Consider the following 15156-nt stretch of genomic DNA (forward strand, 5'->3'; position numbering starts at 1 on the left):
AGGAGACATAAGAGACAGCAGGTTTGAGCCCTGGGTTGGGAAGATCCCCTGGAGGAGGGTATGGCAACGCATTCCAGTATTCTTGCCTGGAGACTCCCATGGACAGAAGAGTCTGGCTGGCTAAAGTCCATAGGGTCGTAAAGAATCAGACATGACTGAAACAAGTTAGCATGCACTCAAGCACTACTTGATAGCAGAGTCTGTGCTTCTAAAACCACTAGGGTATATACTATAAAATTATTTTATATAGTTATTGTTAAAATTGAAAACTAGGAATACTGTTACATACTATACGTTAGTGCACTGGCAGCATTTGGACTGATGCTAGATGATTGAGATGGTATTTAGTATGTGTGTGTGCTTAGTCATGTCTGACTCTTTGTGACCCCCATGGACTGTAGTCCACCAGGCTTCTCTGTTGATGGGATTTCCCAGGCAGGAGTACTGGAGTGGATTGCCATTTCGTACTCCAGAGGATTTTCCTGACCCAGGGATCGAACCTGTATCTCTTGGTGTCTCCTGCACTGAAAGGCAGATCTATTAAAAAAATGATTGTAAATATTTTTTCGTGTTTTCATTATGGTTTGTTATATTGAATATAGTTCTCTGTACTCTGCAGTAGGACCTTGTTATGTATTTTATATAGTGGTTTGTATCTACTAATCTCAGACTCCTCATTTATATCCCCCTTTTTCCCCTTTGGTAGCTATAAGTTTGTTTTCTATATGAGTCTGTTTCTGTTTTGTAAATATGTTCATTTTTATCATATTTTGGATTCCACATCTAAGTGATATTATATAGTATTTGCCTTTCTGACTTATTGTTAATTAACAATATCTCATGATTTCTTGGCTACCTTGAGAAACAGGTTGAAGAGCTCAGGTGATACCTCATACAAATAAAATCAAAATCTCTTGGGCAGGATACTAGGCATCAGTAGTTGTTAAAGCTTTCCAGGTGATTTCATTTTGCAGACTAGATAGAGGATCACCACTTTGGTGGTAGAATGATAGGACTTTCTTTTTATTTATGTATTGTATATATTTTGAAATTCTGTTACACCTGAGCATTTATTACCTAAGTAATTTTTTGAATTTGTACATTTCAAGACAGCAGAAAATTGTTACTAGGTTTTAAAAGTTGTAGTAATTCATAAGGATTGTTTAATTTCCCCTTACTGTGATTGAATTAGATATTAGTGTATTTTACAGTTATGTTTCAAATCTGAGTTACATATACCTTTAGAGAGACCGTCGTTTCTTTAAAAGAGCATTAGTACTGGAACTTTAAAGTTATGAAAGACTTTTCCCTATTTTAAATATCTTAATTATAAATTATCAGACCAGCCAGCTTTCCTTTTTCATAATGCAACTTTCTTTTCCCCCTCCTCTAGGAGCTCCAGCGGGCTAAGCAAGAAGTCCTCTCTTTGAGAAGAGAAAATTCTACTCTTGATGCTGAATGCCATGAAAAAGAAAAGCATATTAATCAGCTACAAACAAAAGTGGCTGTTTTAGAACAGGAAATCAAGGATAAGGACCAGCTTGTTTTAAGAACAAAAGAAGCGTTTGATACAATCCAGGAACAAAAGGTCTATTTTAAAATTTTCTAAACAAATTGATGATTACATACATATATGATGTTTTTCCTGGATAAACACAGACTTCCTAATTGTTCATGTTTTAAAAAATATATATCAGGTGGCTCTGGAAGAAAATGGTGAGAAAAATCAGGTACAACTAGGAAAACTTGAAGCTACAATAAAATCATTATCAGCTGAACTTCTTAAGGTTTGTTTTTTTAAAACAATAGAATATTGATATTTCATTGGATTATGTAGAGATGTTTCATTGGATTATGTAGAGACATTCATGTGAAACTGTTCTACAGGCAAATGAAATTATCAAAAAACTGCAAGGGGATCTGAAGACTTTAATGGGTAAGTTGAAATTGAAGAATACAGTAACTATTCAGCAGGAGAAACTCTTGGCTGAAAAGGAAGAAAAATTACAAAAGGAACAAAAAGAATTACAAGATGTTGGACAGTCTCTCCGAATTAAAGAACAAGAGGTAGTTAATATTTTATATTTAGTGTGTGTTGACTATTTGCAAAGTTTAATGTATTTCCTCTTGTGTTTTAAACATTTCAACTTTGTTACATTAGAGAAAGTTTTGGCTTTTTTCCCCAAGAAAACATGACTGCAATCAACAGAACTTTAATAAACTATTTCAGTTTGAAAAATTAGTTATTATGTCTCAAATACATTGAGTGTTCATATATATATGTGTGTATATATAATTATGTGCACATATATTTTATTACACAGCTGAGCTAATTCCTTTCATATTTAATAGTAATTATTTAATGAATAGTGATATATCACTTCAGTTTTTATTTTAGCATTTATTATACTTACTATAAGGATTAATGTATTTTAGGTATGCAAATTACAAGAACAATTAGAAGCTACAGTTCAAAAACTTGAAGAAAGCAAACAACTTCTAAAAAATAATGAAAAGTGTAAGTATTTTACCTTTTCATTTAAATGAGGTTTTAGTTTTATTCTTAAACCTGCAGTTTTTACTGAATTCATAAGTCTAGTTAAATTAATATATGGCTGTATACATATAATCTGCTTTAAATATACCATCTTAATGTCTTTGCTGTAGTAAATTAAAATCAACTATCCTGTAAAACAGTTACCATCATTATTAAAAGAAACCCTATCCCATGTGTCAGTAACCCAAAAGTAAATGTTGACAATATTGACTGTAATTTACTATTACATTTTTTTCTACTACTTGCTATAATTGTTGTATTTACCTACTGATAATAATGCAAATATTTAAAACAAAAATTTGATTTAGGTCATACCTGAATGGTCTAGTGGTTTTCCCTACTTTTTCAATTTAAGTCTGAATTTGGCAATAAGGAGCTCATGATCTGAGCCACAGTTAGCTCCCAGTCTTATTTTTGCTGACTGTGTAGAGCTTCTCCATCTTTGGCTGCAAGAATATAATCAGTCTGATTTTGGTGTTGACCATCTGGTGAAGTCCATGTGTAGCGTCTTCTCTTGTGTTGTTGGAAGAGGGTGTTTGCTATGACCAGTGCGTTCTCTTGGCAAACTCTATTAGCCTTGGCCCTGCTTCATTCTGTATTCCAAGGCCAAATTTGCCTGTTATTTCAGGTGTTTCTTGACTTCCTACTTTTGCATTCCAGTTTCCTGTAATAAAAAGGACATCTTTTTTGGGTGTTAGTTCTAAAAGTTCTTGTAGGTCTTCATAGAACCGTTCAACTTCAGCTTCTTCAGTGATTGGGGCATAGACTGATTGGGGCATAGACTTGGATTACTGTGATACTGACTGGTATGCCTTGGAAACGAACAGAGATCATTCTCTCGTTTTTCAGATTCCATCCAAGTACTGGATTTTGGACTCTTTTGTTGACCATGATGGCTACTCCTTTCTTCTAAGGAATTCCTGCCCGCAGTAGTAGATGTAATGGTCATCTGAGTTAAATTCACCCATTCCAGTCCATTTTAGTTCATTGATTCCTAGAATGTCAATGTTCACTCTTGCCATCTCCTGTTTGACCACTTCCAATTTGCCTTGATTCATGGACCTACCATTCCAGGTTCCTATGCAATATTACTCTTTACAGCATTGGACCTTGCTTCTATCACCAGTCACATCCACAACTGGGTACTGTTTTTGTTTTTACAGTCAGCAAAAATAAGACCAGAAGCTGACTGTGGCTCAGATCATGAGCTCCTTATTGCCAAATTCAGACTTAAATTGAAAAAAGTAGGGAAAACCATTACACCATTCAGGTATGACCTAAATCACATCCCTTATGATTATACAGTGGAAGTGAGAAACAGATTTAAGGGCCTAGATCTGATAGATAGAGTGCCTGATGAACTATGGAATGAGGTTCGTGACATTGTACAGGAGTCAGGGATCAAGACCATCCCCATGGAAAAGAAATGCAAAAAAAGCAAATGGCTGTCTGGGGAGGCCTTACAAATAGCTGTGTAAAGCAAAGGAGAAAAGGAAAGATATAAGCATCTGAATGCAGAGTTCCAAAGAATAGCAAGAAGAGATAAGAAAGCCTTCCTTCGCAATCCATGCAAAGAAATAGAAGAAAACAACAGAATGGGAAAGACAAGAAAACTAGAGATACCGAGGGAACATTTCATGAAGATGGGCTCAATAAAGGACAGAAATGGTATGGACCTAACAGAAGCAGAAGATATTAAGAAGAGGTGGCAAGAATACACAGAAGAACTGTACAAAAAAGATCTTCAAACCCAGATAATCACGATGGTATGATCACTCACCTAGAGCCAGACATCCTGGAATGTGAAGTCAAGTGGGCCTTAGAAAGCATCACTACGAACAAAGCTAGTGGAGGTGATGGAATTCCAGTGGAGCTGTTTCAAATTCTGAAAGATGATGCTGTGAAAGTGCTGCACTCAATATGCCAGCAAATTGGGAAAACTCAGCAGTGGCCACAGGACTGGAAAAGGTCAGGTTTCATTCCAATTCCAAAGAAAGGCAATGCCAAAGAATGCTCAAAATACCACAAAATTGCACTCATCTCACATGCTAGCAAAGTAATGCTCAAAATTGTCCAAGCCAGGCTTCAGCAATATGTGAACCATGAACTTCCAGGTGTTCCAGCTGGTTTCAGAAAAGGCAGAGGAACCAGAGATCAAATTGCCAACATCCGCTGGATCATGGAAAAAGCAAGAGAGTTCCAGAAAAACATCTATTTCTGCTTTATTGACTATGCCAAAGCCTTTGACTGTGTGGATCAAAATAAACTGTGGAAAATTCTGAAAGAGATGGGAATACCAGACCACCTGACCTGCCTCTTGAGAAACCTATATGCACGTCAGGAAGCAACAGTTAGAACTGGACATGGAACAATAGACTGGTTCCAAATAGGAAAAGGAGTATGTCAAGGCTGTATATTGTCACCCTGTTTATTTAACTTCTATGCGGAGTACATCATGAGAAACGCTGGGCTGGAAGAAGCAAGCACAAGCTGGAATCAAGATTGCTAGGAAAAATATCAATAACCTCAGATATCCAGGTGACACCACCCTTATGGCAGAAAGTGAAGAGGAACTAAAAAGCCTCTTGATGAAAGTGAAAGAGGAGAGCAAAAAGTTGGCTTAAAGCTCAACATTCAGAAAACAAAGATCATGGCATCTGGTCCCATCACTTCATGGGAAATAGATGGGGCAACAGTGGAAACAGTGTCAGACTTTATTTTTTGGGCTCCAGAATCACTGCAGATGGTGACTGCAGCCATGAAATTAAAAGACGCTTACTCCTTGGAAGAAAAGCTATGACCAACCTAGATAGTATATTCAAAAGTAGAGACATTACCTTGCCAACAAAGGTCCGTCTAGTCAAGGCTATGGTTTTTCCAGTGGTCATGTATGGATGTGAGAGTTGGACTGTGAAGAAGGCTGAGCGCCAAATAATTGATGCTTTTGACCTGTGGTGTTGGAGAAGACTCTTGAGAGTCCCTTGGACTGCAAGGAGATCCAACCAGTCCATTCTAAAGGAGATTAGCCCTGGGTGTTTTTTGGAAGGAATGATGCTAAAGCTGAAGCCTCAGTACTTTGGCGACCTCATGTGAAGAGTTGGCTCATTGGAAAAGACTCTGATGCTGGGAGGGATTGGGGGCAGGAGGAAGAGGGGACGACAGAGGATGAGATGGCTGGATGGCATCACTGACTCGATAGACGTGAGTCTGAGTGAACTCCGGGAGTTGATGATGGACAGGGAGGCCTGGCGTGCTATGATTCATGGGGTTGCCAAGAGTCGGACACGACTGAGTGACTGAACTGAACTGAAAGAAAAATATGAGATTAAGTCTTCTACATTTTTCTCAGTTTGTAGGGTTTGAATTTAAATATACTGCAAGATATGCTAGAAATGAAATCAAAGAGATTTCAGATAGATCCTTAACTTGCAGAAATATGTGCTTCTGATAGACAGTGAAAGAATAAAGAGCCCTTTGTGGCAGTTGTTAAATAAAAATATTTAGTGACAAATATTTAGATGAACTTATGTTCTCTTATAACATAGTTTTAAAAATGTAAAATTTAAAAAATAATATAATTTTAAAATACTTAAAATTATTAGCAAAATTGAAGTATTAAGTTTCTTCTTGTTCTTTTATTTAAGTAATCACGTGGTTAAATAAAGAATTAAATGAAAATCAGCTAGTGAGAAAGCACGATATATTGGGACCTTCTACAACTCCACCTGTACATTCCAGTAGCAACACCATCAGAAGTGGAATTTCTCCTACCTCTAATGTGGTAAGATTTAAATTAAGATGTTGTGAATGGTCTTGGTAAATTTTCTAAAACAAAAATATTCTCAGATTGTTATGTGCTGGTACCTAATATGACTAGAGTCCTATTACGATTTTTAGCACTGAAGTAGTTTTACCTTTGGAAGAGGGAGATAAAGGTACACTTATTCTTAACAAAGAGGCTCTATTAAGGGTACACTACTTTGTAACGTTTTAATGGATACAGAAATCACTCAGTATTGACTGAAGTAAGGCCCAGTGTGCTGAAAACTGTTAACAAACACAGAAAGTATTTAGGAGGCCTCAGTAAAGGAGAACAGGCTATGGGCTCAGCTTTGGCACTATACTGGAGGAGCCTAATCTGAATTCTATTGGGAAAAAAAGAGAGAAAGAGAAACCCTAGTACCAAGCTCTAGATTCTGGAAGAAATGATTTACAAGTGTTAAACTTTTTAGCTTTGAGTACCTGGATCTGGCTTGGTACTATCAGCTAGGCCTAGGTCTGGCTAGGAATTGGCCTTGCACTCACAGCTAGGTTTTGAGGCTCTCCTGTTGAACATAATCAAATTCACAGAATATTCAATATCAGGTAAGGCCCTTCTCTGACTGATGGATCAAGACAAAAACAAGACCACTTCATAGTCATGTTTGAACAGAGACAAAAAAGGCAATTGCCAAACCATAAAAATGGGCAAGTATCCTCAGATCCGGCTGAAGTGATTGCTGCTCATTACCAGTTATAACTCTGGTCTTAGTGCTTTCATCCTACCTTACTGGATAGACTCTATTCATATACCTAGTCATAGAGTTATCCCCATTTCTTGATAGCATCCAGTCCACAGTATAGCCCCACATTCTTAAACTGTTCCTTGATTCATCTAACACATGACAAAGTCCAATAAATACTCCCTTTTATCGTTGTCTTACAGAGACACGTCTCTTTCTAGGTTCCACGTGGTCTTCAGTTTTCCTTGTTGCAAAGAGTGTGTACACCTATAGATGTATTTCTGGTCCGAGTCTTTGACTAGAGGGCATTGGCAGAGGATTTAAAGTGCAAATCCATAGTAGAATTTTTAATCTACTCTAGTAAATGAGATAGTACTTGATGTTTAAAGAAGGGTAAGGATTTCTGCTAACTTGGCAAAAAGTACAGAGTTAAGTGGTACTTATATTTTTAAGTGGTACTTACTGGTACTGAATTAAAAACGTGAAAAAACTACAGGCTTAATCTTATCGACAGATGATAAATAGCTGTGTGAAAGGTATTGATCGATTATTTTTATTTTATCCCTTATTGGCTTTTTGGTGTAGGACTACCCCCAAACTCCATTTTTAGGAATTTAAGGCCTCGAGGGAACCAAGATGATTCAGAGGTCTTTGTTTTACTTCAGTTCAAAGTCAGGTCCAGTGGGTTTTTCTTTTGTTTTGTTTTTCTGGTCTAAGCTTACAGAGCCACTCTGAAAAGCCCTCTGGGCCAAAGATCTTTCAGTTTCATGATATATAATGAAGCAGAGCTTGGTGTCATGGTAGACAAGAGTGGCCTCTGAGAGAGTGCTCTCAACTCTTAGTTATTACGACAGATGCTAATGCCCCCCGCATCGCCAAATACTGTTTAGAACAGATTTCTTGTCCTCGACCTTTTTTATGCTTTTATTTTTAGGTTGAGGGTAGACTGACTTACCCAGCTTGTGGGATTGGTTATCCTGTCTCCTCTGCGTTTGCATTCCAGAATACCTTTTCTCATCCTATATCTGCCAAAAATACCATCCACCCAGTTTCAGGACCAAAGGTAGGCGAAATAACTAACACCTTTTAAAAAAAAAAAAGAAAATAGCAATTTATTTACTTTTATTTAAAACATCTATTTTTTGATCAGTTGCTAAGTATTAGATGATGTATTAGATGAATATAATTCTTAATATATTTATGAATATCTAGTGTGTTATGCTAACAGGAAATATTAAATGCACTGTATGATTTTTTTGTCACTATAATTTATAATAACCTAGATACCAGTATGTTTAAACTTATTTTTATTCCTCTTTATCTCTCCATTTTTTGTTCATTCTTCTACCTGTATCTCCTACAACTCTCAAACTTACCTAGGATTACCAGTTCCATGCTGCTGGTATATTAGCGGTAGTGAATTTTTGGATTCCATTGTTAGGATTTAAGGGTCTGATTGGCAGGGTTATAATAAATTATAAAATGTAGTTCTGGCAACATTATCTTGAATAGCATATACTTAGCAATCTCTCCAAACCTTGATTTATTTGCTTTTTTCTGCCCGCTTGAGTTTTTCATCATCATTATTACTAATATCTTAGATTTATACATTGTTTTCACATGTATTATAATTGTTTTCACAGTAATTTTCCACCCAGATGAGCCACTGATTCTGTTGTCATTTTTGAGAAGACTGTTTTATGAAAGGTAGAATTGAGGACTTTGAAACTGCTATTATAAACTCTTTATCAAATTAGTTTGGGTCTGCCCTAAAAATAAGTTGGCTATGTTGTTTAGGCATATACTTCTTTTCTTACAATAGCCTTATTAAATAGCCTTCTTAATTATTGTTTGGAACTATTGAGAATTCTCAGTGAATTGAGAATTAAGCCTAAGTTTTTACATTTAGAGTATTATGTAAAGAGTATTTAGATGCATTTAATTGGCTTTTCTTGTATTGCTTATTGAAGATTAGATATGTGTAATCAAATGAATACTGTTTTTTTTTTTTTTTCATAAATATCCGTATGCTCAGGTGTGCTTATATATTGGTATCAGTTTTTTCTTGAGGATTATAATTAAATTTAAAATTGCTTTTAAACAGCTTTCCAGCAATATATATAATATTCAAAATGAAGATGAGAACTACTGCAGATAATTGTTTAGTTGGTAGGACTAAATATGACTTATAAGAGATTACCTTTCTTATAGCTCTTCTGGAATCGGAGGAATTATGATAACAATCCTGTTCTTAAATATCAAAGCCAGACTTCTAGTGTTTCCTATATTACTGGCCTCCGTATTCTTTGGGTATGCATCCCTCACGAAAGCAACCAAACAGCCCTAATACTAACAGTGCACTTTGAACTTGAATCTCCAATATTTGAATATCTATTTGTGAATTGAATGCATATACTGCTCAATTATAATGGTTAAAATGTGGAATCAGATTTTGGAGTTTAAATCTTGCCTTTTATCAGTATGAAGTTGGGCAAGCCAGTAACAAACAAAAATATCTAGTTGTCCTGCTTCAGTTTCTCCATTTGTAAAGTGGAGCAATAATTTTATCTTACTGAACCTTGAGTTGATGCATTTGCTTAGAATTGTGCCTCGGATGCATTTGCAGTAGCTTTTACTCAAGGGATAGTTCAGCCCTCTTACAAAAGCTCCCCACTGAATGTCCTAAATGATCACCAAGACTGTCCACCTTGTCTTCATGATTATGAATCTTGGAGGCTAACAGCTCCCCAGTGTGTGTTTGTGCAGCACTGTGGGGCTTTACATATCACGTACCTGTGCTGTGCATATGTGCTCCGTCATGGTCAACTCCTTGTGACCCCATGGCCTGTAGCCCACTAGCTCCTCTGTCCATGGGGTTTTCCACACAAGAATCCTGGAGTGAGTTCCCATTTACTCCTCCAGGAGTTCTTCCTGACCCAGGGATTGAAGCCGGGTCTCTTCCATTTCCCGCATTGGCAGGCAAACCGCCTTTACCACTAAACCACATGGGAAGCCCCATGCATGTGCCTAGTACTCAGAAAAAACTCAGGGGGATTCATGTGTTGATTTCTGGCACTTGTTCTCTTTATACCTCACTTTTCATCGGAATTCTGCCTTGCAGCTTCCAGGTACTTCACCCTCCCTAAATTGATTATCTTCTCCATTTAGCAGTACCTTCTTTGTACTGTAGTCAGTCAGGAAGTGCCTTTAATTAGAAAGCTGGGTCAGTTGTATGGATCACAGCTTCTCTCAGAGATCACAGTCCTGCACTACCTGTTGGTTAGTTTTGGGGACCATTCTTTTTGTTTATTTTGTCCAGTTTTCTAATTATTTATCATTGGTGTCTGGAAACTATATTATGTATAGATATGTTAGGCTCTTTTAAAATTTTCTTCCCTCTTACATGTTTTCTATAAGGACTGTGCAAATCAGCTTACTTCACTTTTTAAAAGTCCTGTACTTGTATTTTTTGTGAACTTGTTAAATGTTAATATAGGGAGAATGGTTATCTTTAGAATGTTAAGCCTTGATAGCTGAGGAAAGCAGCATATACCTTTCTGATTTATAATTTTTTCCTATTAAGCTAGTATCTATATTTTATTATGATTTTTAACAAAAAATAGGTGTTTCTTATCTCCTTATGCCTTTTTTTGGATTCAAGTCATCATAACTTTTTTCTTTGACTTATTAGTATGGTGACTTACGTTTATGGATTTCCATACCATAAAGCCCATATGTATATTTTTGGTATGAAACCCCCTCAGTCATAGTCATTATTATTTTAAATAAGCTACTACGTCGCATATGCTTGATATTTTATTTTGGACTTTTGTATAGATTCTTGGATTGTTTTTGATTATTTCAAAGTTTAGATTCCTAGCACTCATTTAGAATTCTTCAATATAATAAGAGTTTAAATTCTTGAAAGGGAATTTTCAGAATGCATGTGGTAAATAAATTCATCATTGTGGTTCTTGGTTACTTTTAACATTAAAGCAGTGTATAATGTATTATGCTTAATTACTTAAATGTATAATGTTCATGTTTTCATTTCAAAATAATATTAAAATAATTTGTGCTATTACTCTTGCTTATATGATGGGAACTTTTTGGTAAGGAGAAATAGGATTTTAAAATTAAATCTTCTCAATAAAATGTGCTTGTGTTATAAAATATAGGTTGAACTTCTGTGGTCTGGATTTATCAGAGAAAAAATTTAGCCACATATCTCTGTATAGAACTACTCCTGTTTAGAACTGTCTCAGTTCTCACTAATCAGTTATATGATGTTTTCCCTCTTCACAGGTTCAGTTTAACTTGCAGTTTACAAAACCAAATCCATCACTAGGAGATGTTCAGTCAGGAACAACTGTTAGTATGCCCTGCTCAACTGACAAGGAAAAGTAAGTTCTTGACATAAAATTTAATATTTGTAATTCTGAAAGTCATCTTAAGTTTTTAACAGTGTTTGAAAGCTGTGATGACCACTTATTTATGTGATGTGTTAAGTTGCTGAGGAGTGGGATTAAGTTAGTCACTTTCATCTGTAAGAAAGTGGTTTCTCATTTTTTAAAAACTATAGCTTTTAAAGACATATAGTAAAATTTAATTTTTTAAAAGGGATTTCCCTACATAACTGAAGAATACCCTTTCAGATATTCTTGGGCAATTAGATAGAAATCTTTAATTCATCAAAGTTGGCGGTTTTGTTTTTATTTTCTTATATGGCTATGTCTACCTTTGGAAGCTCTTTGTTTTTCCAAGTAATTGCTTCCAGTGTACTCTGAGAATTAAAATTCTATGGTAAATAAGAGTGAAAAGGCTTGTGAGGTTGCTCCCTAGCCAAGCTAACATAAATAAGCTTTAATGCCAATTTTGCCTATGGAATCAGATTCCTTGCCTATTTTTTAGTTCTTAAGGTGGTTTTGCATAGTGAAGTTTGTTGAATCAGTGAATTGTGGCTAAAGTAAACAATTTATAGATGCAAATTTGTCTGTCTGATTAGAATTTATGTTTGTAATACTGTTTTCTTACCATTATGTTTACTTAAAATTTAATTGCTTTAAGGTTTGTCTGCTAGTACTCATTATCATGAGCCGTCACCATCCCCAGTATGTTGCAAACTAAATTACGGACATGGCTCCAAGAGGCTTCTTATTCCAAGTCTCTGGCCTTTATTCATTGGCTCCTCTAAAATTAGCACAAGATGAGTATTAGAATAGTTAATGTTTGTGAGCCTCCATTTTTTAAAAAGGTGAGAATTCTTTCAGGTCCTGCAATGTTCATCTTTGCTATATTGAAGCTCAGAGCTGCTAAAGTGTCAGAACACCTGGAGTTAATAGAACACCATGATGTTTATGTTTATCATATACACCAAGAACAATTTTACTTAACAGAAAAGAGTGATATTTGTGGTACAAAGTCAACATAATCATGCGTCTATAAAATTAGGACTGCTGTGCTGTTTTAAGTTGTTTAGAATTTGTTTATTTGTAGTCAGCTAGTAATAAGTGGCAAAGGTTAAAGAAAAATACTAAAATTGAAAAAACACCTATTCACCCATTTTTTCTGAAAATTAAGAAAAGACCATCATTTAATTTTAAAGATAAAATGGCATTGCTTTACAAGATCTTTTAATTTCTTACAAGTGTACTATTAGAGAGACTGTTAACAGTGGACAGATTTAAAAGGAAGGAATATGGTGGATGAGAGGGAAAGTACAACTACAGAATACGCCCTCGTTTTTTTCGAGATTTCATGTTTTTATTCATGTGACCAGAATTTATTAGTGTAGTGAGTATTAACAGTTAATGAAGACCACTTTGAAGCACCACAAAATTTTGAGGGGCTTTTGGTCAAAGGAAAATCTTATTTTTTTACTGAGATGTATACTTTGGCTTGGAGAAGGCGATGGCACCCCACTCCAGTACTCTTGCCTGGAAAATCCCATGGATGGAGGAGCCTGGTAGGCTGCAGTCCATGGGGTCCCTGAGTCGGACACGACTGAGCGACTTCACTTTCACTTTTCACTTTCATGCATTGGAGAAGGAAATGGCAACCCACTCCAGTGTTCTTGCCTGGAGAATCCCAGGGATGGGGATTCTGGTGGACTGCCGTCTGTGGGGTCGCACAGAGTTGGATACGACTGAAGCGACTTAGCAGCAGCAGCAGCATACTTTGGCTTATTGGTAAATTATTTGCTTAAGAATCTACTGAAAAGCATGATTTGGTTTGAACAAAGCTATAAATTTTAGTTTGAACAAAGCATGATTTGGTTTGAACAAAGCTATAAATTGTCATATATATTTATATGTATATAAACATTCAGACCTTACCATAGAGAAAATAAGACTTTGTTAAATTAAGTTCATAATTACTTTTTCTTTTCAAGTGGTGAAAATTTAGGACTGGAATCCAAATATCTGAAGAAAAGGGAAGATAGCATTCCTTTGCGTGGACTCAGCCAAAATCTATTTAATAATCCAGGTGAGAAGACATTTCTGAAGTAGTGTAGATTGTATACTGTGGTTTAATTAAATGTATTATATAAGGACTAACATAAATACAGATAATTTTTTTTGTCCTCATTTGCAGACCATCAGAAAGATGGCACTTTAGGAGCATTACAGACATCTTCAAAACCCACAGTGCTCCCTTCTACATCTTCAGCTTATTTTCCTGGGCAGCTACCGAACAGTTAATCTTTTAGTGTCATCTTGTTTTTGGAAATTTTTAGAAATTGACATGGCTTAAAAAAAGGTAACAGCATATAGCTCAAATTCTGAACATGCAGGTTTCAGGGTTTACTTGAGTTACTGCTCTATTAGAGTGGATCCTTGACTGCTGTCATTTATGCAGTTTAGAGGAGCAAATCTGTACTTGGGAAGTGGTGAAGATTCTGAACAAGTGACACTTTTTAGTTTGGAATGTGGTGTTTTATAGAATAATGTGAATTTTATTAAACTAATCCTTAGAAATTCCCAGTTCTAAGGAAAGAACTGATCCTTGTAAGGGAGAGCCTGATCATTGAGTATCTTGGTTCATTAAAACCTGCTCAGATATATTAATATTTTAATGAAGCCAAAGAATGCTATCAGTTCATTTTATCATTTTCATTAGTAAAATAAAATTTTAAATTTGCCACCTGAGAATTATGAGGGAAAATGATTATCTCTTGAGATATATTATTGATATTTAAAGGGAAAAATCCTGAAATTACCTTAAATGAATGAAATTCTTCATAGCAAGTAAATATTTTCCTTGAACCCTTTAAATTATCTTTTGAGTAAGTCTGTAATTTTAATAAATTTTACAGAAAATTTTGGACAGTCTAATTACATGACCAGATTAGGTACAAAGTGCTTTAGTCATTTGAGCCAGTTAATAGGACTTTAATGCTTCCTGGAAGTCTGTAGTCATCTAGTTCTCTTTCATTTGAAGTTTTGTTATTCACTTAAATCTGTATTAGTGGAATATTGTTTTAAAAATTAGTACTTACACAAAATATTTACTATGAGAGCATAATGAATATTAATTTTTATAATATCAAAATAGGTTCATTTTCATGTTCACTTAGTAAAGTAGGCAAAGTGAATAATTTTCAAAGTGACAGCTTTCTTTTCTTCCCTATGATTAAAAGTTTCAAGTAAGAATTTGTTCCTTGGAAAAAATGAGGTGATGTAAAAAAAAACTTAGAAAGGGCTCCATTTTGTTTTCTTGACAGCCATCCAGTAGCATTCTCTTAAGAAACCTCTAAAGCGTGTTTTGTTTATAGATTGTTAATGCTCTTGTGATACTTTAAAAAAATATTTTCAAGGATGTTATTATTACACAGATGAGGAAAAGAGACATTTCAGGATATTGACAACCTACCAATGTTATTAGCCTCCATAGTAAAACAGAGAATCTTCGCTAATTCTTTTGTGAAGCCACAATATTGAGTCTTTTCACACTTTGAAACTCTGCTGGGAATAGCAGACTGTCTTAAAATAGGGATCTATTGTTAAAAAAAAAAGCTTAGTAACCATTATTAGTTTTTATACAGTTTTTGTGTGTGTGTCATTTAGATATACTACATTAGTAAGAATACTCAGTTAC

At 35.3% G+C, this 15156-nt stretch overlaps 1 protein-coding gene across 1 annotated transcript in view; it reads left to right on the forward strand.

Annotated features, from left to right (window-relative positions):
- Nucleotides 1-14285, forward strand: part of SASS6 (SAS-6 centriolar assembly protein) — a 39849-nt gene extending 25564 nt beyond the window's left edge. The window contains exons 9-17 of the mRNA XM_068965657.1: nucleotides 1394-1588; nucleotides 1698-1787; nucleotides 1888-2067; nucleotides 2437-2518; nucleotides 6202-6338; nucleotides 7994-8122; nucleotides 11365-11462; nucleotides 13451-13545; nucleotides 13654-14285. Of these exons, the coding sequence (XP_068821758.1) occupies nucleotides 1394-1588; nucleotides 1698-1787; nucleotides 1888-2067; nucleotides 2437-2518; nucleotides 6202-6338; nucleotides 7994-8122; nucleotides 11365-11462; nucleotides 13451-13545; nucleotides 13654-13760 (1113 nt within the window). The 3' untranslated portion in view covers nucleotides 13761-14285. The remainder of the gene's footprint in view (nucleotides 1-1393; nucleotides 1589-1697; nucleotides 1788-1887; nucleotides 2068-2436; nucleotides 2519-6201; nucleotides 6339-7993; nucleotides 8123-11364; nucleotides 11463-13450; nucleotides 13546-13653) is intronic.
- Nucleotides 14286-15156: the final 871 nt, after the last annotated feature.

This window comes from Capricornis sumatraensis, chromosome 2, assembly GCF_032405125.1.
Source record: "Capricornis sumatraensis isolate serow.1 chromosome 2, serow.2, whole genome shotgun sequence".
NCBI lineage: Eukaryota > Metazoa > Chordata > Mammalia > Artiodactyla > Bovidae > Capricornis > Capricornis sumatraensis.